The sequence below is a fragment of the Tenrec ecaudatus genome, chromosome 1, assembly GCF_050624435.1.
Source record: "Tenrec ecaudatus isolate mTenEca1 chromosome 1, mTenEca1.hap1, whole genome shotgun sequence".
In the NCBI taxonomy this organism is placed as follows: Eukaryota; Metazoa; Chordata; class Mammalia; order Afrosoricida; family Tenrecidae; genus Tenrec; species Tenrec ecaudatus.
In genome coordinates, this window is record NC_134530.1 from 66,957,475 (window position 1) to 66,980,193 (window position 22,719).

Genomic DNA, 22,719 nt, shown 5'->3' on the forward strand with positions numbered 1-22,719 from the left:
AGTCCAATGGAAGGAATCCAGAGCCGGAAAAAGAAAAGAGCTCTACGGTGGCCGCTAAGGACCAATGGACCGCCCCGCCCCGCCCCGCCCCCACCCGAGTCGGAAACCAACAGATGCCCGTCCGGTGGAGAATGCGCCGCAGCGAGGTTGCCAGCCTGGGCGGCGCTCTCCTCGGAGCGCTCGGCAGCGGAGGTGGAGTCTCGCCGCGGCCCGCCCACTCGCGATTGCGGCTGCGCAGGGACGAGGCCCCCCGGCAGGGGGCGTGGCGCCGGTAGAGCTGGGCGCCGGCGCCGGGAAGTGTGCCGCGGCACTCATGGCGGAAGCGACTCTGACCTCCGAGTTCCCGCAGCCGGCCGGTGTCGCGCGCTGGGCCGAGGCTATGGCTCGCTTTGCGGCCAGGCTGGGCGCGCAGGGCCGGCGGGTGGTGCTGGTCACGTCAGGCGGCACCAAGGTCCCGCTGGAAGTGCGAGCCGTGCGCTTCCTAGACAACTTCAGCAGCGGGCGGCGCGGAGCTGCCTCGGCCGAGGCCTTCCTGGCCGCGGGGTACGGGGTCATCTTCTTGTACCGCGCTCGCTCCGCTTTCCCCTTTGCCCACCGCTTCCCGCCTCAGACCTGGCTGTCGGCTCTGCGGCCCTCCGGCCCAGCCCGTGCGGGGACGCTGCCCTTGGAGGCCGAGGAGAAGGCGCTCCCGGGCTTCGCTGCAGCCTTGCTCAACTACCAAGAGGCCGTGGTTGCCGGCACTTTCCTCGCCGTCGAGTTCACCACTTTGACGGACTATTTGCATCTGCTGCAGGCTGCGGCCCAGGCGCTCAACCCAGTAGGTGTGTGCCCCTTAGAAGTCCACGGGGTGCTGGAGGCACGCCGCGCCTTTCTCCCCAGCCACTTAATCACTTCCCCCCAGATAAGTGTAAATCTCACAATCCCGGAATTCGAGTTGAGCTGGAAAGGAACAGAGCCCATACACCTCCCGGATGGCTGTTATACCCTGTCCTTCTCGTTACAGGCCCTTCTGCGATGTTCTACTTGGCTGCGGCCGTGTCAGATTTCTATGTTCCTGTTTCTGAAATGCCTGAACACAAGATCCAGTCATCTGGGGGCCCACTGCAGGTGATAGGCGCATTTCTTCCAGAGACCTGGCTCCCTAGAACCATCCTTGAGCTAATTTCCTCTTGATCTGGAAATGGCCTTTCTGTGTGTCCTGGTAGGCACTTTGGATACAGAGATGAGTGAGGCACCTCCTTCCCTTCAGGCCCTTGTGATCTTGAGGGAGCTGCGCACAGACAGAATTCAGGGAGATAAATGCGCTAGTAGAAGTCTGTACAAAGTGCACACAGTGGCTCTGACTACTTGGAGTCAGTCACCCTCCCAGTACAAGGTGACTTTAGAGCTGGGTCTGAGTAGATTAGCAGAAAGATTGCCAGACCACACGGGAAAGAGCACTCTGGTTTGGTTACTGCTGGTGCAGGAGCCCTGGGGGCTAAACAATTAAGCGCTTTGCTGCTGATTTTTAAGTTGGTAATAAAGAGTCCACGCTAGACAAACCCTGTGGGCAGCCCTACTCTGTCTATGGGAGTTGCTGGAAGTCTGAAACAATCCCAGGGAGGAAGTAGGGGTGGAGGGCTGACTAGAGAAACCACATTTACTTAGTCCATGCAAAATTATTCCTTGTTAAGGAGCTTGAACTTTTATGTGACCCAGGAGAGACAAATTGTAAGAGAAGGTGACAAAATTCTTGTTGGAGAAGAACATTCTGGCATTAGAAAGATGGATTGAAGACAGGAGATTACTTTGAAAGTATTACTGTAGTCTAAGGAAGGTTGAACTCGAGTGGTGGAGGTGATTTGACTTCTTGGAACCTGAGAGATATTTAATGAATAAGACAAATAGAATTTAAGTAAAAAACTTTCCCTGTATAGTGCTTGCTGGCTCTGTGGAATAATTCATTTGTTCATTCTTTCAACAAATTGGTATTGAAAACCTACCATGTGCTGGGTGCATCTGTAGGACCTAGAGATGAAGCAGTGAAAAGAAACATACCTTTCTCTTGAATTGCATTCATTCTACATGGGAGACATTCAGAAATAAATAGAAACTATGTATTCTACTGAGTGGAGTCAGTTCCCCCATGCAGTGGCTAGTGAGTTTGAACCGCTGACCTTGTGGTAACCAGCTCATCCCACAGCACCACTGGGGCTCCTCTAACTTTATTAACTAAAAAATATCCTCAATACCGTCTAGTTGATTCCAACAGATTGTGACCTTGTAGGTTTACTCTTTACAGGAGCAGAAAGGCTTCTCTTCTTCCCAAGGAGCTGCTGGTGTGTTTGAACTGCTGACGTTGTGGTTAGCATCCCAACATACAACCAAGTACTTCAAAATGCTAAGGAGAAACACATGCACACACATATTTGATCTGCATCACGCTAACAAGTGGCAGTCTTAATGATTATCTTAGAATGATTAAAGTCTGGAAGCTTACATTTTAGTTTTATCTGGAAAGGACAAAAATTAATTCCACATTCCTCCTAAAAGGGCTTGAGGAAGGAGTAGTAGTTTTGATGAAGTGTTAAAATCCATTTCTTCGGTGCTAAGCTGTGTTACATGTCTCATGAGGTCACAAGTTCAATTTTAAATGTGAATCAAGCAAGGACTCCACCAATGCAAAAAAATATTTTAATTTGAGAGGTTTGGGGTGCAACATCTCTATCGCTTTGCATGAACAGATTGTTTGCATTTATTTACTTGAGTATTTGCCTAGAAAAATAAGGAGAATTGTTTGAGGAAATACAGTGTTGTTCTTTAGAGTTACATGAGTGGGGACGAGTGTGGCAGAGCAGATGGCTAATGTAGAAAACACGGTTTGTTCCAGAATATGTGCGAAGCCTTGGAATTAGACTTGTGGGCCTTACAGAACAAAGGTTTTTTTAAACGAAATGTTTATAATGTGCTCTGAAGTTTGACAGTGAGAGCCCCCTCATTAAAATTAGCATTGGCTCGCTCGGCAGAAATAATAGTTGAGCTGCTCGAGAGTGACCTTTATTTACTAAGCTTTTCTTTTCCAATACAGATAACAATGAAGATGGTGCCAAAAATGCTTTCTCCGTTGGTTAAAGACTGGGCTCCGAGAGCCTTTATAATTTCCTTTAAGTTGGAGACTGACCCGTCCATTGTGATTGATCGTGCACATACTGCTTTGGAAGTTTATCGACATCAAGTGGTGGTGGCCAATGTCCTTGATTCTCGGCGGTCCTTTGTAGTTATCGTTAGAAAAGACTCGGAAACCAAGCTCCTGTTGTCTGAGGAAGAAGTAGAGAGGGGCATAGATATAGAACAGAAGATAGTGGATAATCTTCAGTCTCAACACACAGATTTTATATCTAACAAAAACTAAATTAAAAAGCCATTTTAGGGAGGGAAATACGTTCAGTGGACCAGAACTCTTACAGAGCATAATGGTGAGAACTAGAATTTAATCCTTTGCTTTCATAAGACCGGAGAAAAGTGAAGAGAGTGTGAAAAGCAGTAGTGTGAAGAAGAACATAAGTTGGTATTTGTCTTTTAAAGGTCATTTAATAATCGTTAAAAATTAAACAAAGGTAAAGCAACTGTGACCAAACTACCTGATACACTCACTTGGATGTCATCACGATTTTGAAAATGGACCTAATAGCCATTTCTCATCTTAAAGAAAATATATTGAAGATTATATTCTGTCCGTCAAGATACACATGGGAGCCTGACTGCCAGACTTCTTCATACTAGAAGAGAAGAATTATGCATACATATGTGGTGGTGAGTGCATATTATGTGCCAGGCCCATGCTAAATTTTGAGGATTAAAAAGATGAATAAAAATGTAGATTGGAAAATGGATTGTACACAAGTGCAATAAAGTGTGTACCCAAAAGTCAACACAATGGTAAGGGTGTTTTTGTTTTTAAAATGTTTTAAAGATGAAAACAGAAAAACCAACACCTTTCTATTGCTTGTAGCTTGATGAAGCAGCCCTGGTGTCATGTAATATGAGTTGAGTTGCTAACCACAAGGCCAGCAGTTCAAAACCACCAGCTACTCTGCAGGAGAAAGACGTGACTGTCTACTCCTGTACAGATTTACAGCCTTGGAGATGCTCAGGGGCATTTCTGCTCTGCCCTGTAGGGTCGCTATGCGCTGGAGCTGACTCGGCAGTGAGTTTGGTTTGAGTAGAATAGTCAGCTTCCCACCAAATTTACATTTTTTGTCTCATCCTAGAGTCATCCCATATTTGAGTAGCAGTTAACTTTCCAAATCGTTTACCTCTGGATAAATTGAACCCAGTCTTCCTATTCCAGGCAGGCATTATAGTGTTAAGCAAGGAATGGGCTTTGGAGCAGGGCTTTAAACTGCTTCCACTTGGGTCATGGCCTAATGAAGTGAAACGAACAGACTCAGAATTGTAAAATGTGGGTGAACTGGGCCAATGCCCAGAAGAAACTTAATCCCCCACTTAGAAAATAGAAGTAGTATGTGGATTAAATAGGCAAATTGTGACCAGTAGACAAAAACTACTGTGCTTCACTCAAATGGGAGTGAATTGTGCAGCTTTGTCACACTCCACAGTCCAGCCAGCAGTACAATTTTCCCCATCAGGATTCTCAAAGGGCTCGGATTCCTTTTCCAAGTATAATTTTAAAAAATTATTATTATGAAACTGAGACTGAAAAAAAATTATTATGATTATTATTTGACTTCACTCAAAAGTTTCAAATTTCAGTCTGTTCCTATTTTGCTATGTTGGCCAACAGTTTGATGGTTCAAAGCACTGCTTTAATGTCATATTTGAGCCCAACTGGCATCTGTTACAGAAGCCCTGATGTGAAGTGGTTATGTGTTGGGCCGCTAACTGCAAGGTCAGCAGTTCAAAACCACCAGCCACTCCAGAGAGAAAGATACAGCTTTCTACTGTAAAGAGTTTTTTAACCTTTGGTTTTATTTATAATTTTTTTCATTTTATTGGGGACTCTACAACCCTTATCACAGTCCATACATCACTTGCATCATGCTTTTCCAGACATTTACTTTCTATTGAGCTCTTGGTATCAGCTCCTCTTTTTTTTCCCATTCCCTCCCCCCACCCTCAACCTCTTGATAGATTATAGATTGTTATTTTCATATCACACTGACTGCTTTCTGTTCTTCCTCCTGGAGGGTGTATGGTTACATGTTGATCATTACAATCTGTTCTCCCTTTCTCCCTTCCCCCTACTTCTTCCTGCCCCTCTGGTATCACTATTCCCACTCCTGTTCCTGAATTCTATGTGTCGTGAGCTCCCATCTCTCATTTCTACCTGTGTACATGTTCAGGTGTATTCTGAATTGAGAAGCAGCACTGGGGCCATGATAGTGGGGGATGAGAAAGCCTCAAGGAGCCAGAGGAATATAGCATGTTTCATTATGTTTACTGCATCCTGGTTGACTCATCCCTATGGCCCCTCTGTGGGGAGATTGTTCCATTGCGTACAGATGGGTTTTGGATCTCCAGCCCCCTTTGTTCTCAAAAATATGTTTTTGTTTGTTATGTGCCTGCTGATGCCTATTACCTCGTCCCCATGACGGTTCATGATTACACCGGCTGTGTGCTTCTTCCATGTGGACTTGTTGCTTCTAGGCTGAATGGTGGCTTGTGTAACTTCAAGCCTTTAAGACCCCAGATGCTATATCTTTTAATAGCCGGACACCATCCACCTTCACCACATTTGCTTATGCACTCACTTTGTCTTCAGCGATTGTGTCAGGAGGGTAAACATCTCAGACTGTGGATTTGTTAGAAAAGTGTTCTTGTATTGAGTGAGGGTATGAACAGAGAGACTCAAAGTTTATCTCCTATCTCATTGTATTGCCATATAAATATATGTACATAGGCCAATACTTCTATTTTTGTAGATTAATGTGTTTATATATGTACACTGCTGTCTTTATACTTCTTTCCATTGCTTTGCTTCCTAGGTCCTTCCTCTGTTTCCTTTAACCTTCTTCCTGCCCACCATCACTTTCCCCATATTTCCGCCTCTTGGTACCTCCTCTTAGCTAGTTTACTGTTGCTCTGACACACACACCCCACCCGGATCCCTATCTCCTCCTTGTTATTGATTCCACCACACCAGCTGTTCCCCTGTCCATGGTGCTGCCGGCTCACCTCTCCCTTCCCCCACCACCCTCACCCCCCGCCCCCCAGATCTCCTCAAGACTGTTGGTCCCACTGCCGCTCTCTTCTCAGGCATGCCTCCCGAGCCTATATGCCTATCCTATATAGGTAGGTACACTGACTATGACATAGCCCAAACTGATTTAAAATAATTTTTTTTTAAGATTGAAAAGAGAAAAGGAGAAGAAACAAGAATAAGAAAAGGGAGAAAAGAAAAAATAAATATACAAAAAACACTGTACTTCATGCTGTCCCTCTCAGCCTGGAGCACCCCTTGGGGGTTCCTCAGGGGCTCCATAGCTCCAACTTCTGCTCTGGTATGCTCCCTTCTTAGTTTGCTCTGCTGTGGGGGTTCAGACTACACTACCTCCCCACCATGTGGCCCCAGAAATGTTCTCTGTCGCAGTCTGCTCCAGTAAGGGGATGATGTGACACGTGTTGTCAGCTGCCCAGTCCCCTCTGTGTCCCATTAACTCCCCACAAAGACATCCTCCAGCCTGATCCCAGCATGGGGTCCAATCCGGCTCTGTCTTCCTCCAGGTCTGCTTCCCTGTGGGTGTGGCATGCTGGCCCCTCTCCCCAACCTGTAGGTTCAGTGTCACTCTGCCACACTCACTTCTAGGGAGGGGGTCAATTTAGCCCTGGTTGGGGCCAGCCTGTAGCTTTCTCTTTTCATGTATTCTTCCATGTGGACATGCTGTTTATTATTAGTTTATTCTTGTCTGTGAGCTTACTATGTATTTCCTGCAGGCAACAGATAGATGGGTTATGTTTTCCAAGCCAGTCTGCAAGCCTTTTTATTGTAGTGTAGGAGTTAAGGCTGTTATTCAAAGTTATTATCATGGTCTGTGGATTCATTGCTGACATCTTTTTAAAAAATCATTTTATTGGGGGCTCGTACAATTCTTATCACAATCCATACATATATCCATTGTGTCAAGAACATATGTACATTTGTTGCCATCACCATTCTCAAAACATTTGCCTTCTACTTGAGCCCTTAATATCTGCTGCTCATTTTCCCCCTCCCTCCCCATCCCCCCTACCTCATGAACCCTTCATCATTAATATATTATTATTATTTTGTCATGTATTACACTGTCCGGTGTCTCCGCCCGCCGCCTTCTCTGCTGTCCATCCCCCAGGGAGGAGGCTATACATAGATTCTTGTAATAAGTTCCCCCTTTCTACCCCACATTCTCTCCACCCCTGTGTTTCCAGTTGCTATCTGTACCTATGTAAATTCTCTGGTCTAGCCAGATTTGTAAGGTAGACTTGGGATCATGACAGTGGGGGGATGGGGTGGAGGAAGCATTTAAGAACTAGAAGAAAGTTATATGTTTCATCATTGCTACCCTGCTCCCTAACTGGCTTATCTCCTCCCCACAACCCTTCAGTAAGGGGGTGTCCGGTTGGCTACCAGTGGGCTTAGAGTCTCCACTCTGCACACACCCACATTTTCAATGATATGCTTTTTTGTTCCTTGATGCTTGATACCTGATCCCTTCGACAGCTCGTGGTCACACAGGCTGGTGTATTTCTTTCATGTGGGCTTTGTTGCTTCTGAACTAGATGGCCACTTGTTTATCTTCAACCCTTTAAGACCCCAGATGCTATATCTTTTGATAGCTGGGCACCATCAGCTTTCTTCACCACATTTGCTTATGTACACGTTTGTCTTCATTGATCATATCAGAGAGGTGGGCACCCATTGATATGATTTTTAGTTCTTTGATGTCTGATAATTGATCCCTTCTGCACCTTGTGGTCAGACAGGCTGGTGTGCTTCTTCCACGTGGGCTTTGATGCTTCTCAGCTAGATGGCCGCTTGTTTATCTTCGAGCCTTTAAGATCCCAGATGTTATATCTTTTGATAGCTGAGCACTGTCAGCTTTCTTCACCACATGTGCTTATGCACACATTTTTCTTCAGCAATCATGTCAGGAAGGTGTGCATCCTGGAATGCCAATTTAATAGAACAAAGTGTTCTTGCATTGAGTAAGTGCTTGAGTGGAGGCCCAATGTCCATCTACTGCCTTAGTACTAAACCTATAAATATGTGCACATAGATCTGTTTCCCTACACTCATATAAATATATTTACATATGTACATTCCAGTCTATAGACCTCTATAAATACCCTTTATCACCTAATTATTTCCTCGATTTCCTTTTACTTTCTTCTTGTCCCACTATCATGCTCAGCCTTCATTTGGGTTTCAGTAATTTCTCTCGGTTAACTTGCCCTTGCTGAATCCCTACCAGGCCAACTCACACCCTCCTTGCTACTGATTTTGGATCACTTATTGCTCCCCTGTCCCTGGGTTGGTCTGCACCACCTCCTTGCCCCCTCCTCCCCCTCTCCCAAGTCCCCCGGAACCATTGGTCCCATTGTTTTCTCCAGACTATTCATCCAATCTATCTTATCTAGATAAATTTGTAGTGATAATAATATTAAAATATGGAATGCTTCATGAATTTGCGTGTCATCCTTGTGCAGGGGCCATGCTAATCTTCTCTGTGTTGTTCCAATTTTAGTATATGTGCTGCCGAAGCGAGCACCATTGCTGACACCTTGAGCCTTTTGTTTTGGGTGTTTTCCTATCACCCTTCTTATCACTATGTCACGTCTTTGTGGGGGCTGCTTTATTGCCTTCTTTCCCCTCTGAGGCCATGTTATCTTGGTGATTGTTATTGGCTCATTGGCTTCTGTTGGAGTTGGGCTATGTGATGTCCTCCTGTTTGTGCTTGGTGGATGTTGGTCTTCTGGCCACAGTGAGTCGGCAAGGATGTCCCTCAGGGTTGGGTGTCTTGCAGCGAATTCTTTAAGTTTTTCCTTGTCCTGAAGACCCTTATCTTTTCTTCTATCTTAATAGATAATTTGGCAGGGTAAAGGATCCCAGGGGAGGCTTTTTTTCTTTCAGCTTCTGGTAGATGTTACTCCACTGTCTCCTCTTCTTCATTGTTTCTGTTGATAGGTCTTAGCATAGTCTTACCTGAGAGGCATTGTATGTGACTGTCTTCCTTTCTCTTGCCGCTCTTTGGATTTTCTCTTTTTCCTCAAAGTTGGATAGTTTAACTATTACATGCCTTGGTGAGTAGTTCCTGGGCTTTAGTCTAGTTGATGTCCTCTCTGCTCCCTGTATGAGTGACTGATTCTCATTCATTAGGGTGGGGAAGTTTTCTTCCAGGAATCCCCTTGTTAGTCTAGCTGTTGACTTCTGTGTCTTGTTCCATTAGGCCAATAATTCGGATGTTGTTCCTATTCATAGCATCTGTCATTGATCTCAGGTTTTCTTTCATCTTTTTTATGATCTTGTTTGAATGTCTTTCTCGTTTACTGAGGTCTACCTGATTATCTGCAAGATCACTGATACGGTTCTCAGCCTCCTCTAGTCTGTTTGGCGATCTGTGATCTTGTGTGCAGCTTCTGCTGCTTCATCTGTTAGCTCCTGTATTTCCCTTTGGTGCATGGACTTCATACCCTCTATAACTGTGTCCTTATTCTGTGTTGCTTCCATCATCTCCTGTATTGCTCCAAGCAGCCTTCTGAAAATTTCTTTTTGTGGTAGATCCACATCAGATTCTTTCATGAGTGTTGTTAACTCTACTGTGGTGGTTTGTCTTGTTTTCTTGTTGGGATTGTTGCGGTATGCTGTTGTTTACATGATGATTTCAAAGAGCTGGGCACCATAATTCTGGGAGACCAAGAGGCCCTGCGTTCTTTCTGTGTAATTGGCAATGGTGTTTTCTTCCCCCCCACCCAAGGTAACTGTTTTGTTTGTTTTTTAAAATCGTTTTATTAGGGGCTCATACAATTCTTATCACAATCCATACTTACATCAATTGTGTAAAGCCCGGCAATGGTGTTTTCAAGGGCTGCCTGTGGCCTACTATGAAGGTGGGTCAGGCTGCTGTGTAGGTAGGTGCCATGGAAACTCAGTGGTTAACAGTGATGAGAGGTTATGAGCACTGGTGGGGACAGCTGTGGGGAACTCAGTTTGATTGGTGGATAGCTTCCAGTACAGTGAACTTTAGGGGGCCAATGGGCGGGTGATGGCCCCCTTGGTGTCCAAGGTGATGTGACCAGCATGAGCTGGGGAGCTCCCAGAACCAGGTTGCTGGTCCCCTGGGTTGTGGAGCTAGGCTAGATTTGGGGGAAGGATGCCCTCTGTACTAGATATGTACTCTCCACTGTCCCACGTATGTGGCCTGGGAGGAGATGGGGCGGCGATTATGCCTGAGCTGGGATAGACTCAGGCAGTACCTATTCAAGGCCCTGGGGCCTGGGCACACGCCAGGTGGGCCTGAAAGGACCTGATATACAACTCTGACTCCCGGTGGCTCAGGCCAAGGTAGGGTGTGGCACAATGCACCAGGTTGGGAGGCCTGGCGCTACCAGAATTAGCAGTGCCAGGGAAATGGTGGGCAGGAAATGTGGGCACAACTCATGTGGACAGAAAGAGGCCTGGGCTGTGATGAGCTGAGGCACCCTGGAAGTGGCAGGGCTGTGCCCCGTTGACACAGCAGACGCAACTACACAGGAGGTGGAGGGGACCCAGGTATTGGTGCTGGGTGCCCCCAGCCGCAGGCGATCAAACTTGCTGTGGTAACATTAGGCCCTGGGCCCCTGGATGGCTGCCAGGAGGGACCAGTGTAAAGAGTTTTCTAAAATCTTGGGGAAAATTCTACCCTGCTCAATCAGGTCACTGTATTGACTCTGGCAATGATATAGATTTTGAGATATTATCTATTAGCTTTGTAAACTTCGGTTCAAGGCTAAATCTGCTCCTTCCTCTACAAAGCAAATAAATCCATTTGGTGTAAGGATTAAATAAGACTGTAAAGATAAAGCATTAGTCTGCCTGTTATATCATTGACAATGGTTACTGCTCCTCAGAAGCAAGACAGGACTTTCTATTCCCATAAAAGTTACAGTGTCAAACTCACAGGAATCATTCTATGCTGTCTTGTAGGGGCACCATGAGTCTACATTGACTTGATGGCAGAGAGTCTGAGTTTTTGAGTTTGGTGGTGTTAGTTATGCCAGTGCCCTGCTAAGTCCTTCAGGAGCTTTTAAATTTTTTCTCACATTTTTTGGGTTTGGGGCTGAGTGCACAAGGAATGTAGCCCAAAACAATCAAAATGACCTACAGGATGATCCAGAGTGCAATTTTTAAAACTACCAGTGATAACCAAGAAGGCAGACACTGTTTCAGCTAAACATTTAAAATGCAGCTCATCAAATTCCATGGGATGAAGTGGGAAGGGCATCCCAACACACTTGACTATAATAAAGGTGCAATAAGCTTTAGTAGAAAAGATTTAAGCAGAGGTGCCGAGATGCACTGAAAGGTTTCATTCAATCAGGAAGTGTGCCCTTGTGCAGAGGAAAAGAGACTCTTGTAGGAGTCCCCTTGAACAAAAGTCCTAAGTTAACTCCAAGTCTATTTTCTAAACCCACCAAAGCAGCAGGCTCTTGTCAACACCCAAAGTAGTACTGAAGGGTAGGGAAGTGAGAGATTTTCTTCTTTGCATCCATAGTTTCATGTGGATAATGAAAAAATGGAGATACAGTTAAAACTGAAAGCGATTCTAACATTGGTTGTTTTAAAACAATTATTACTTCCTTGAGAACGATTTCATATTACTGCTTTGTTCTAGGGTATAAGAGATACTAATCTCAAACACAATTGAAAAGTACATTTAGTACGTCTTTAAAAAAAAGGGACACCACAAAGACAGACACATCATTTGGATGAGAAAGGCCATTAGCATGAGGTCACAATGGCACCTGAGGATTCACAGGATGCTAGTTAAATGGGGCATAGAACAAAGGGAAATGTCAAAAATTCATGATTGGTGGCAGATCAACACATCACAGTTATAAGTGGAACTACAGACGCAGGTTACAGAGCCCAGGACTACAAACCAGATGTTTTGGAAGAAGTATGACCAGAGTGCTCCTTCATGGCAAGGATGGTCCTACTTCAACTTACATATTTGGACATGTCAAGAGGGACCAATCCCTGGAGAAGGACGTGTTTTGTAAAGGAGAGGGGCAGTGATAAAAAGGAAGGCTCTGGACAAGATAGGTTGACACAGGAACATTTATGAGAGTGGTGCAAGACCAGGCAGGGTTCCCTCTGCTGTGCATAAGGTCGTTATGGGTCAGACCCAATAAGATGGCACCTAACAACAAAAACAACAGAGATGTAGACAATCCTTTTGGAAAGTGACTTAACTGTAGAAGTGAACGATATGTGAATTTTATCTCAAGAAAACTACTACAACAAAAACAATAACCAATGTTGACTAATGGTTACCATAGGTGAAGGAGAAGTTGTTTTTGCTTAGGGGACATTGAATTCATTTTAATGGTGGTGAAATAATTTGGAAAAGGGTATCAATAATGTTTGTACAACAGAGTATAATCATTGGCAATGAATTATATATAGAGAAGCTGTTGGAGAATGTTTTGTTGCATATATTTTATATCAATTAAAAAATAACTTGAAAAAAATTAATTAAATAACTTGACTAATAATAAGTACAAGGAAGAAGAAAATGTTCTAAAATTTATGGTGGTGATGATTGTACAACTCTTCTTGATATGATTGAACTATTTAATTGTATACTATGTGGATTAAGTGCCAATAAGATTGTTTAAAAGATCATTAAGCCTCAAAGAGACAACATAAAGACCCAACACATGATCAAGACTAGGGAAGAGGTTGAAATGTCCGAGGATTCACAATTGGGAAGCAAGATAAATAGGACATGGGGGAAAGGAAGGGCAAAGAGCAAAAAAACTCACAAAAGCATGATTGGTGGCAAATCAACAAATCACAATTACAGGTGGGACTAGAGAAGCCGGGTTGGGACAGTGATTATGACATGTACATTGTTAGAAGGGTTTACAAGATTGGTCCAACCAATGCAGTCAGCATGAGACTGATAGGGCATCAAGAAGGTTCGACCCCTTGTACCATCCCTAGTATGGTGATCTTCATCAAGAATGCACCTAGGCAAGCCCCCAGAGAGGACTGTCCTTCTGGGGTGGCAATTCACTCTGCCAAGAGATTCTGCCCGAGGGCAAGATTATCTGCATCCTTGGTTAATGATCAGAAAGTATTCTGGCTCCATCTATGTGGGGGATTCAGGAAATGGATTTTGGTCTGTCTGTCCATAGCATTTTTGCAAACCGTGGTGCTCAGCATTTAAGCTCTAATACTAAAGAAAGAAGTAAGTCAAAGAGAGCAAATAAAGAGTCTAGTCTAAATTGAGGAAGGAAGGCTTCTCCAGGAAGTGACACTTGGAACTGGTAACCAAAGCTCACTGCTCATGGACAGATTAGAACTGTCCTTGTGAGTGTCTGAGGCTACAACTCTCAATGCGAGTAAAAAGTCTCTCTCTCTCTCTCTCTCTCTCTGTGGCAGGTGGGTTTGAATTGCTGACCTCGTGGTTAGCAGCCCAAAGGGTAACCACTAACATGGGCTGGAAGTTGTGAGATGGGAGGAAAAACATTTGCACAGACTCTAGGACCAGGATGAGAGATTGAAGCATTTCTAGAAATATAAATTTAAATGGAAGCTGTTTTGAGGATGGCCCATATGCACTGCAGGCAGAACCAGCAAAACTTTGGAAAATAATATCTTAGAGAACTTAAATCAGACCAAGAAATGCAAGAAAGTGTAAAGAACACCAGCAAAGCCAGGGCTATTTTAAGGTACAAAGGAGACCCCAAATCTCACAAAATTGAAGGAGGACATTTATTAAATCTTAGAGAGGGTCGGGGGAGGGAGAAACAAAACAAGATAAAGACAAAGCTCTATCATCCAGATGAGGGAGAGCATTAGCACAAGTTCACAATGGCATTGTAGGATTTGCAGAGATTTGAATTGGGAGGTGATTTCAATTCTGACTACTTGGTTTGCAGAAGGCTATAGATACAAAGTGAAAATCCAAAACTTATTTGTAGAGCCCCCACATTAAGCTTCCATTGAATTCCTTCTGATCATTAAGCAAAGATGTAGATAACTGACCTCAGAGTCCATTGGAAAGTGGATTACCTCTACCCCTCTCCAGCCACACCAGGGAGGGCAGTTTCCCTTAGAGACTAGCCTGAACATGTTCTTGATGAAGATTACCAGATCTAGTCAGTTCCAACTCTGGTGTTAGGTGCCACCGAGTGGGCTCCAACTCATAGCCACCCTATATCTAAGTAGAGAGAACCACGGCCCAGTCTGGCACAATCCTCACAATTGCTATGTTTGAGCCCATTGCTGCATCCACCGTGTCAATCCAGCTCACGGAAGGCCTTCCTCTTTTTTCACTGCCCCTCCACTTTACCTTCTCCAGGAACTAGTCTTTCTTGACAACATGTCCAAAGTATGTAAAATGAAGTCTTGCCATCCTTGCCTCTATGGAGCACTCTGGCCATACTTCTCCCATGTTCTTTTTCAGCCCATGATGCTTTCAATATTCTTCACCAGCACAATTCAAAAGCACTGATTCTTCTTCAGTGTTCCTTATTCACATGCATATGTGGCCATGGCTTGGGTCAGGCATGGCTTAGTCCTCAAAGAAACATCCCTGCTTCTCAATACTCTAAAGAAGCCTTTTGCCTCAGATTTACCCAATTCAATGCACCTTTCAACCTTTTGACTGATGTTCCTCATGTGGATCCAAAATCTTTAACTTCATTCTTTTCTCCATTTATTGTGATGTTACCTATTGGTCCAGTTGTATTTTGGTCTTCTGCATATTGAGTTGTAATCCCCACTAAAGACTGCAATCCTTGATCTTCATCAAGCACTTCAAATCTTCCTCACTTTCAGCATGCAAGGTTGTGTTATCTTCATATTATAGGTTGTTAATAAGCCTTCCTCCAATCCTGATAGCACATTCTTCTTAATGTAATTAATCTTATCTGATGTTGTCTGTAGCGCACAACAAACCTAGTACTCAGAATTTAAGCTCTAAGACAGAACCTCCAAGCAGCCCTGGTGGTGTAGTGGTTATGCATTGGGCTGTGGTCCACAAGGTCAGCAGTATAAAACCACTAACTGTCTGGAGAGAAAGATGGGATTTCTACGCCCATAAAGAGTCACAGTCTTGGAAACCCATAGAGGCAGTTCTATCTTGCCCTAGAGGGTCACTACGGGTCAGCATCGACTCTAGGCTAGTACGTTTAATGAGTTACAGGACCTCCAATACAGAAACAAAATTGAGCCTTCATAAACCTAGAATCTTGTAATAAGATGTAGGTGAAAATGTTACCAATTTGTTTGAATTTTGTGTCTTTTCATTGTTTTGATGTCTCAAACTGCGTGGGCAAGAGGCAGGGGACATGGTTCATCAAAACCAAATTTGCAATGCTTGGGACCTCTAAAGGCCATCAACTAGCCTTAGGGATAATTCTACGAAGGAGAACTTACTACTTCTTATTTTATTTATTTTAAATAATTTTATTGGGGGATCGTACAACTCTTATCACAATCCACACATACATCCATGGTGTCAAGCATGTTTGTACATTTGTTTCCCTCATTCTCAAAACATTTGCCTTCTACTTGAGTCCTTGGTATCAGCTCCTCATTTTTCCCTTCCCTCCTAGCTCCCCACTCCCCCTATTTATTTAGTTTTACAAACAAACGTTGTGAAAAAGGTGTCCCAAGTAGATAGGGGCAGATCTAGGACTAAAATTAAAAATGACTGATTCAGAAGCCTTACAAAATGTGTTACTTTTTCTAGAAATTATGTCTAGAGAAATCAATGCAAGGGTAGTAGGAAGTGACTGTAGGTAAGAAATAGAGAACTATGCTGCCCCGTGTCAAAAAACAAGCAAACAAACAAGACCTTATCCTCAGAATTGCGAATGCTTAACTCAAGGAGCCCTGGTGGATTATGGTAGCGCTGCAAACCACAAAATGGTTCCAACCTAGCAGCCACTCCTTGGGAGAAAGATGAAGTTTCTACTCCCGTAAAGAATTCGCTTGGAAACTCACAGGGGCAGTTCAATCCTGTCCTTGTAGGCTCGTGACAAGTTAGAAGTGACTGGGAATTGACAGTAGTAAATGGTTTGGGGTTTTAACTCGAGTGTCTTACTGCGCGCCGTATCGTTGCCATGGTTACTACTTCCGGGATTTTTTCCCCCTGGTCTCCAAAGCCAATGGAATAGGCCGTACTAACCTTATTGCCGGAAGAGCTCCGCCCCATGACCCAACGGCCAATGGCAAGCACTGTAACAAGATACTCCCTTGGAAGAGCCAACTCTACAGCCAATGGTGTGCGACGTATCGACGGCTCCGGACGGAAAGGCGAGCCGCGCTTTCCTGCGGCGGGAGCGGTTGCTATGGCGCCGGCGCGTGTTCTGCACCTGCTCCTTGCGGTGCAGCCGCGGTAGAGGGGGGCGACCGCGGGGCCCTAGCGGCGCGGAGACTACGAAAGAGACTCCGGCTCGGTTTCTGAGGCGCCCGCTTCAGCCTCGAGGAAGATAAGCGCCTATCCCTCTCGGCATCGGCATTCCAGATCCTTCCACCTCTCTGTGTGGCCTGAAGCCCCGGGAGAACCCTTCCTGGCTGAACCCCGGGCCGGAGTGATTCTGCTGGACAAAGGTCTTGCCCACGTCCCCGTACCCAGCCGCCGCGGTGGACTTTAGGTCGCCGCTCCTATATAGTGGCCGTACAGTGCGCATACCAGGGAGGGCGTTGATTCGCTCTTGGTGCCTGTGAAGAGACTCCCCCCAGGACCGACGGCCGCCGCTGGAAGTGCAGGCCTGCCGAGTCCACCCAGCACGGCTTTCTCCGGGCTGTGGGCCCTCTGTGGTCGACGTCCGTCATGCAGACCCTCGGCTGCCCGGTGACGTTGTGGAGGCCTTTGGTATCTGCAGCGTCAGACGCCATCAAGTCAGTTCCCTTCTGCCTTTCACGCCACAGCCTCATCCATCTCTCCCACCATCCCGAGCGCCGGTTTCCTCTGCCGCCTCCTGCCTCAGCCCTTTGCACCTTCCCTGTGCACGCTGCACATTACTGAGCGCCCTCTTGTTTCTTCCCCTGTCGTCTGCTTTCTTCTTACATTCTCCAGCCCTAGAATCATTTGGAAGATTTTCTCTGCACTCTGGCGAGCATGCTGTGTTGGGTAAACTAGAGTGGAGAAATGCACTGTGGTAAATAAACATGCATGCCTAGTGAAATTTGAAAACGGAGAGGGCGTGGGGGATGGCTTTTCCCCAGCCCATTTTGGAGGTAGTTAAACTATCGAAGGATGCTCTTTCTTTAAAATGGGTGAATAAAAATGTTCGGCGTAAATTTTAGTGATGTGTTTATGCATTTGAAAAAGATCATTTAAAATGGTCATGTTACAGAGAATTTCAGTTGTAAGCCAGATTAACCAGGAATGTGATGGAATTTTCCGGAGATGCTTGAAACAATTCTTGTCCCTCCGCCTCCTGTCATTTTTTAATCGGAAACCGTCTTCGTGACGTGTGAGCCAAGAAACAAGGGGAACAGGTAGGAGTTGCTGAAAAGAAACATTTTGGAGGAGGGAGCAAGTTCAACAGTGCTAGGAAGATTGCATCTGAGAGCTGTAGATTCAGAGTAAGATTAATTTACAAACAGTGCAATTTTAGACACTCGCTTGGAAAACTATGTTCCTTATCAAATCTTCAGCCTATTTTTTTTTACATTTTATTAGAGGCTTCAGCCTATTTTGAGGATAAACGAAGTGTACATTTTTAACAGGTAATTTTGAAGCTAGCACGATTTGGATATCTTGATTTGGGGGGACCAATTGAAGCCATTAAATGGGAACAATAAATATTAACTCTGGAAAAAAAGGAAGGGGCTGTCAGGAGCTTTCTTTTTAAGGAGTTTCCCTTTCCCCTCCTATTTGTATTTACTTAGCAAACATCATGGTAACAATGTTCTCATCAAAAATGTTTCCTATTACCCTAATACAGCAGGTCTAAAATGGGAGTCGAAGGTGGTGGTTCCATGTGGTGATGTATGGAGACATTTTGCAAGGTGGTAGTGCCATCTGTCTAGTTGATAAAGGTCAGGATGCCACTAGATATCCTGAAATACACAGGATAGTTCCCCACAACAAAACTATACAGGCCAAGATGCCAGTCATGCTGAAGGGGAAAAGCCGTTCCCTTTTTATTTTTCCTGTTTCATTCCATACATAAATGTGAATTTCAGAGTTAAAATCTATACACATTTTGTCTTCCTTTTCACTAAATTTTATATTTTAAATAGTCCCCACATTACTTCTTTTTGTTTGCATATTTACAAAGAATTTTTCTCACCTGATTGGGAAATTGAAAAGGTAAACAGTTGGTGTATAACATGTATTTCAAGATCGCTGTGAGTTTTGACATTATATTTGTATAGGAGAAAGAAAAGTGTGCTAGGGTGAAAGGCCACCTCGGTAGATAATTCTAGTCTAGTGGTGTTTGTCCCCTAAATACCTTAACTATGGGATCCAAAGCTCAGCCTCTGCCCGGAGTCAGGAGATGGGAGGTGTGGTTCTGTTAGATTTCTCTGGAAATACCTCAGTTCTTTTTAAAATTTTTTATACCTCAGTTCTTAACTTTGCACAAGAAAGAATTCACACTGAAGTCTGGTTTGTGATCGATCCAAGTGGGTTTTTTTTATAAAGGACAGACAATGTTTCAAAAGAGACTAAAAACCTTGGGAGGTGCAGGAGCAGGGTCAAGGGCAGAAGGCAGAGGAGCTGAAGGGCGGAGGAAAAAAAAAAAAGGCCACGGTTCTGCCACCAAGGTATTTAGACCTAGGGCTGGGGAGGTGTGGTCCAAGTACTGGTTGACCCCACTGGCTGAATCAAGCCCAGTTGATAGGGGAATAAATATAAATGACTCTGCACCTGTTTTCTTTGCCCCCTTTCTATTTGATTTTCTTTTATCTCTGCCTTAGTTTGCACTGACAGCTTTGCCAGATCATTATAGCTAGAAAATGTTGGAGGCTTACAGGGTACAGGGTACATTTATTCCCAAGTGGATTTTTTTAATTACTTAATTTTTCAATTACTTAATGACCATTAGGAAAGTGAGAACAATAGTCTCATGTACTTTGTTGTGTGGGCTGTTTAAATGCTAGCGTGTTTGTAAGCCAAAGCATAGGTTTCTATTGCCTCAAGAGACACCTTTTTAGAATTTTCAAGTTACTCAAATCTGCCATAAAATTATGGTACTGTAATGTCATAACATCGCTCTGGGTGGAGGGAGCTAAATATTCAAAGTTACAGAAATATATGCAGCATGATGGGAATCAAAAGCATGCGTGCATGAAGGTCTGATGTCAAAGAGTACTCTGAAAGCAATGGGAATGCTAAACAGTAAGAGATTTGATCTCATGAAGATGAGTCTGGCAGCTTTGTGGAGCACTGATTGGATGAGGGCCAGCCTGGCAGCAGGGAACTCAGTTAAAGATGCAATTATACTAAGTTGGCCAAGAAGTGAGGAGCACCTAAACTTAGGCAGCACCCTACATGTGGACAAATTAAGTGAGAAAATGATAGAGAATATCGACAAATTCGTATTGGTACTTTGGGATTAGGGTGAATAAGGAGAGGTCAAGGATGACTCCCAGGCTTCTGACTTGGGAGACCAGAAGAGCAAGTGCAAGAGAAAAGATAAACTCACTGTCACTGAGTCAATTCTGACTCACAGTGACCCTATAAGGACAGGTTAGAACTGCCCCTACAGATTTCCAAGACTAACTTTTTATGGGAATCGAAAACCTGGTCTTTTCTTCAGAGCTGCTGGTAGTTTTAAACTGCTAACCTTGTGGTTTTCAGTAATCACTGCCACCAGGGTTCCTCATCCATACATATTAAACTTCAAAACATCCATGGAAAATTTTCTTTAAAGGAAGATACATGGATCATTTAAACTGAATTAGTTGCTCAGCAGGTGATTATATATGAAAGTACTTCAAAAAGTCCATGGAAAAATAGAATTAAATGATAATGGGGTATCTCCCTTCTATATTACACCATCATCTTCAGCACTTACCTCTCTCTATTGATCCTTGCTTAAGAGTAGGCTTAGACCCTGCCTCTAACCCTTTCCAGTCTAAACTGACTAAATGATAAACATCTGACTTCAGAGAGGGGGTATAATTCACTGAGTCAGCAACAACTAATTGCCTCTCAACAATTTGAACTTAGAAGTAAAGAGAGCGAAATTTGCTACTCAAGTTTAGGATACAAGTAGCTATTTTCAGCCTTGCTTTTGAAGCAAACAAAGAAAGACCCTCTCAGAGAAGCAAATAAATGGAGAAGAATTTGAGGGAAACTCAGAGATAGAGACTATTAATAGCTACCCTGTTGGGTATCTATTTGCTACATAACCTGTTTAGTTTCTAAAATATACCCTTTATGCCCGGCTATCAAAAGAGATAGTGTCTGGGGTCTTAAAGGCTTGAAGGTGAACAAGCGGCCATCTAGCTCAGAAGCAATAAAGCCCACATGGAAGAAGCACACCAGCCTGTGTGATCATGAGGTGCCAAAGGGACCAGGTATAAGGCATCATGCAAAAATATATATATATACACCATAGTGAATGAAGGGGGAAGTGCAGAGTGGAGACCCAAAGCCCATTTGTCGGCCACTGGAGATCCCCTCACAGAGGGGTTTAGGAGAGGAGATGGGTCAGTCAGGGTACGATGTAGTACCAATCAAGAACACAGCTTTCCCCCAGATCCTGGATGCTTCCTCCCCCAAACTACCATGATCCGAATTCTACCTTGCAGGACTGGATAGGGCAGAGGTTGTACACTGGTGCATATGGGAGCTGGAGGCACAGGGAATCCAGGGTGGACGATACCTTCAGGACCAGGGGTGTGAGGGGCGATACTGGGAGAGTAGAGGGTGAGTGGGTTGGAAAGGGGGAACTGATTACAAGGATCCACATATGACCTCCTCCCTGGGAGACGGACGGCAGAGAAGTGGGGGAAGGGAGACTCCGGATAGGGCAAGATATGACAAAATAACAATTTATAAATTATCAAGGGCTCATGAGGGAGGGGGGAGCGGGGAGAGAGGGGAAAAAAATGAGGACCTGATGCAAAGGGCTTAAGTGGAGAGCAAATGCTTTGAAAATGATTAGGGCAAGGAATGTATGGATGTGCTTTAGACAATTGATGTATGTGTATGTATGGATTGTGATAAGAGTTGTATGAGCCCCTAATAAAATGTAAAAGAAATAAATAAATTGATTTTTAAAACACCCTTTTAGTAACTGTCCCATAGAGTTATAATTGGTTGTCTGTGACATACCTCCATAATAGTCATGACTTGAAAAAGATTCCCTCATAAAAACCTTTATGTGAAACCCAGGATTGATGAACCTACAGGGACGTCGAGTAGAATAAGGGTTTCTGGGGGATACAGTGATGGTGGGGGGCGGGTCAAAGGGAGCTGATGCCAAGAAGTTCAAGAAGGAAAACAATGTTTTGAAACTGATCGTGGTAGCAATTGTATGATACTGTTTGGTGTGATTGGATTATGAAATGATATGATATCTGTATTAACTCCCAATAAAATGGTTTTGGGGGAGAAAAACAAACCTCTGTAGAAAGCAATCCAGAACTGTTGTGGCATCACCTTAAAATTGTCAGCGACTTGGATTCCTCTTCTGTTATCCTCCCAGGTAGCTTGCACCTCATGGTGCCCATGACAGCTGTTCATGCTTTAGCAATCTTGTCCTAAGTTAGTTCTCAGGGAGTAAGGGGGAAGGGAGCATCTTGTTCTTTTAAGAACACTTCTTAGAACTGGCATGCGCATTTTTGCCTCAAAATTAAGTGCCATGGCTGGATCTAGAAGTAAGAAAGTAGCCCGTGATACCAAAGAACAGACGAGAGAAGACGTTTCAAGAAAAGAATAGCCATACCTCAGCGAGAACACGTGTATAAAGAATAGAAAATATGCCTGGTTGGAATTTGGTGTCTTGAGGCTGGACAATGTCTAAAGCTAAGAGCAGAGGCTGAAATGCAGTGATTTGGTGCAAACTAGAAAGAGAACAATAGTTTGAGAGGGATGTGGTGGGATCAAAGAAGGGTTGTTTCTGTGTCTTTACTGGTAAGATGGGAGATATCTCGAGCGAAGGGCAAGACATCAGTAAAGAGGGAAGGAATAAGCAACGAGAAAGGAAAGAGGACAAGTTCTCCAAGGAGTAATATGTGGAACACAGATAAATGAATTAACCTTGATCAGGAAGGTGCTATCTTCCTCACTGAAAAGAGATGTCTGAAGATGAAGGTTAATGTGTTGGTGACAATTTGATTATGACCTTCATTTTACTAGTGCCGTGGGAGACAAATTCATCTGCCAAGAATGAGAGAAGTGAGATTTAAATTCTTAGAACGGAAAGTTTAGACTCACTGCTAAGTGAAGGCCAGAAGTTGGCAACGAATGCATAAAATCTCAGCAGAGGAAGCGCGACTCAGGCTGAAGACCATGAATTTGCAGTGGATCCTGTCCGCGTGCTTGTGTGATGTTTCTCCACCAGGAC

The 22,719-nt window shown here is 44.2% G+C and overlaps 2 protein-coding genes and 1 non-coding gene across 10 annotated transcripts in view; 2 read left to right on the plus strand and 1 right to left on the minus strand.

The window, feature by feature from the left end:
• The first annotated feature begins 49 nt into the window (after positions 1 to 49).
• Positions 50 to 3,916, plus strand: PPCS (phosphopantothenoylcysteine synthetase). Of its 2 annotated transcripts, none has more exons than XM_075554666.1 (3): positions 50 to 821; positions 1,004 to 1,107; positions 3,068 to 3,916. In XM_075554666.1, the coding sequence occupies exons 1-3, from the start codon at positions 65 to 67 to the stop codon at positions 3,389 to 3,391; spliced, it is 1,185 nt and encodes a 394-aa protein (XP_075410781.1). In that variant the 5' UTR covers positions 50 to 64; the 3' UTR covers positions 3,392 to 3,916. The 2 variants fall into 2 exon arrangements, with proteins under 2 accessions (XP_075410781.1, XP_075410790.1); XM_075554675.1 differs by having other exon boundaries at positions 406 to 543.
• Positions 3,917 to 8,637: 4,721 nt separating this feature from the next.
• LOC142438154 (U6 spliceosomal RNA) lies at positions 8,638 to 8,744 on the minus strand. Its single transcript, XR_012782583.1, has one exon. It is a non-coding gene; the product is annotated as a U6 spliceosomal RNA (small nuclear RNA).
• Positions 8,745 to 16,513: 7,769 nt separating this feature from the next.
• Positions 16,514 to 22,719, plus strand: part of CCDC30 (coiled-coil domain containing 30) — a 112,899-nt gene continuing 106,693 nt past the window's right edge. For 6 of the 7 annotated variants that reach the window (XM_075554726.1, XM_075554708.1, XM_075554717.1 and 3 more), the window contains exon 1: positions 16,514 to 17,092. The gene's annotated coding sequence lies outside the window, so the exon portion shown is untranslated. The remainder of the gene's footprint in view (positions 17,093 to 22,719) is intronic. The other variant, XM_075554761.1, reaches the window with a different exon arrangement.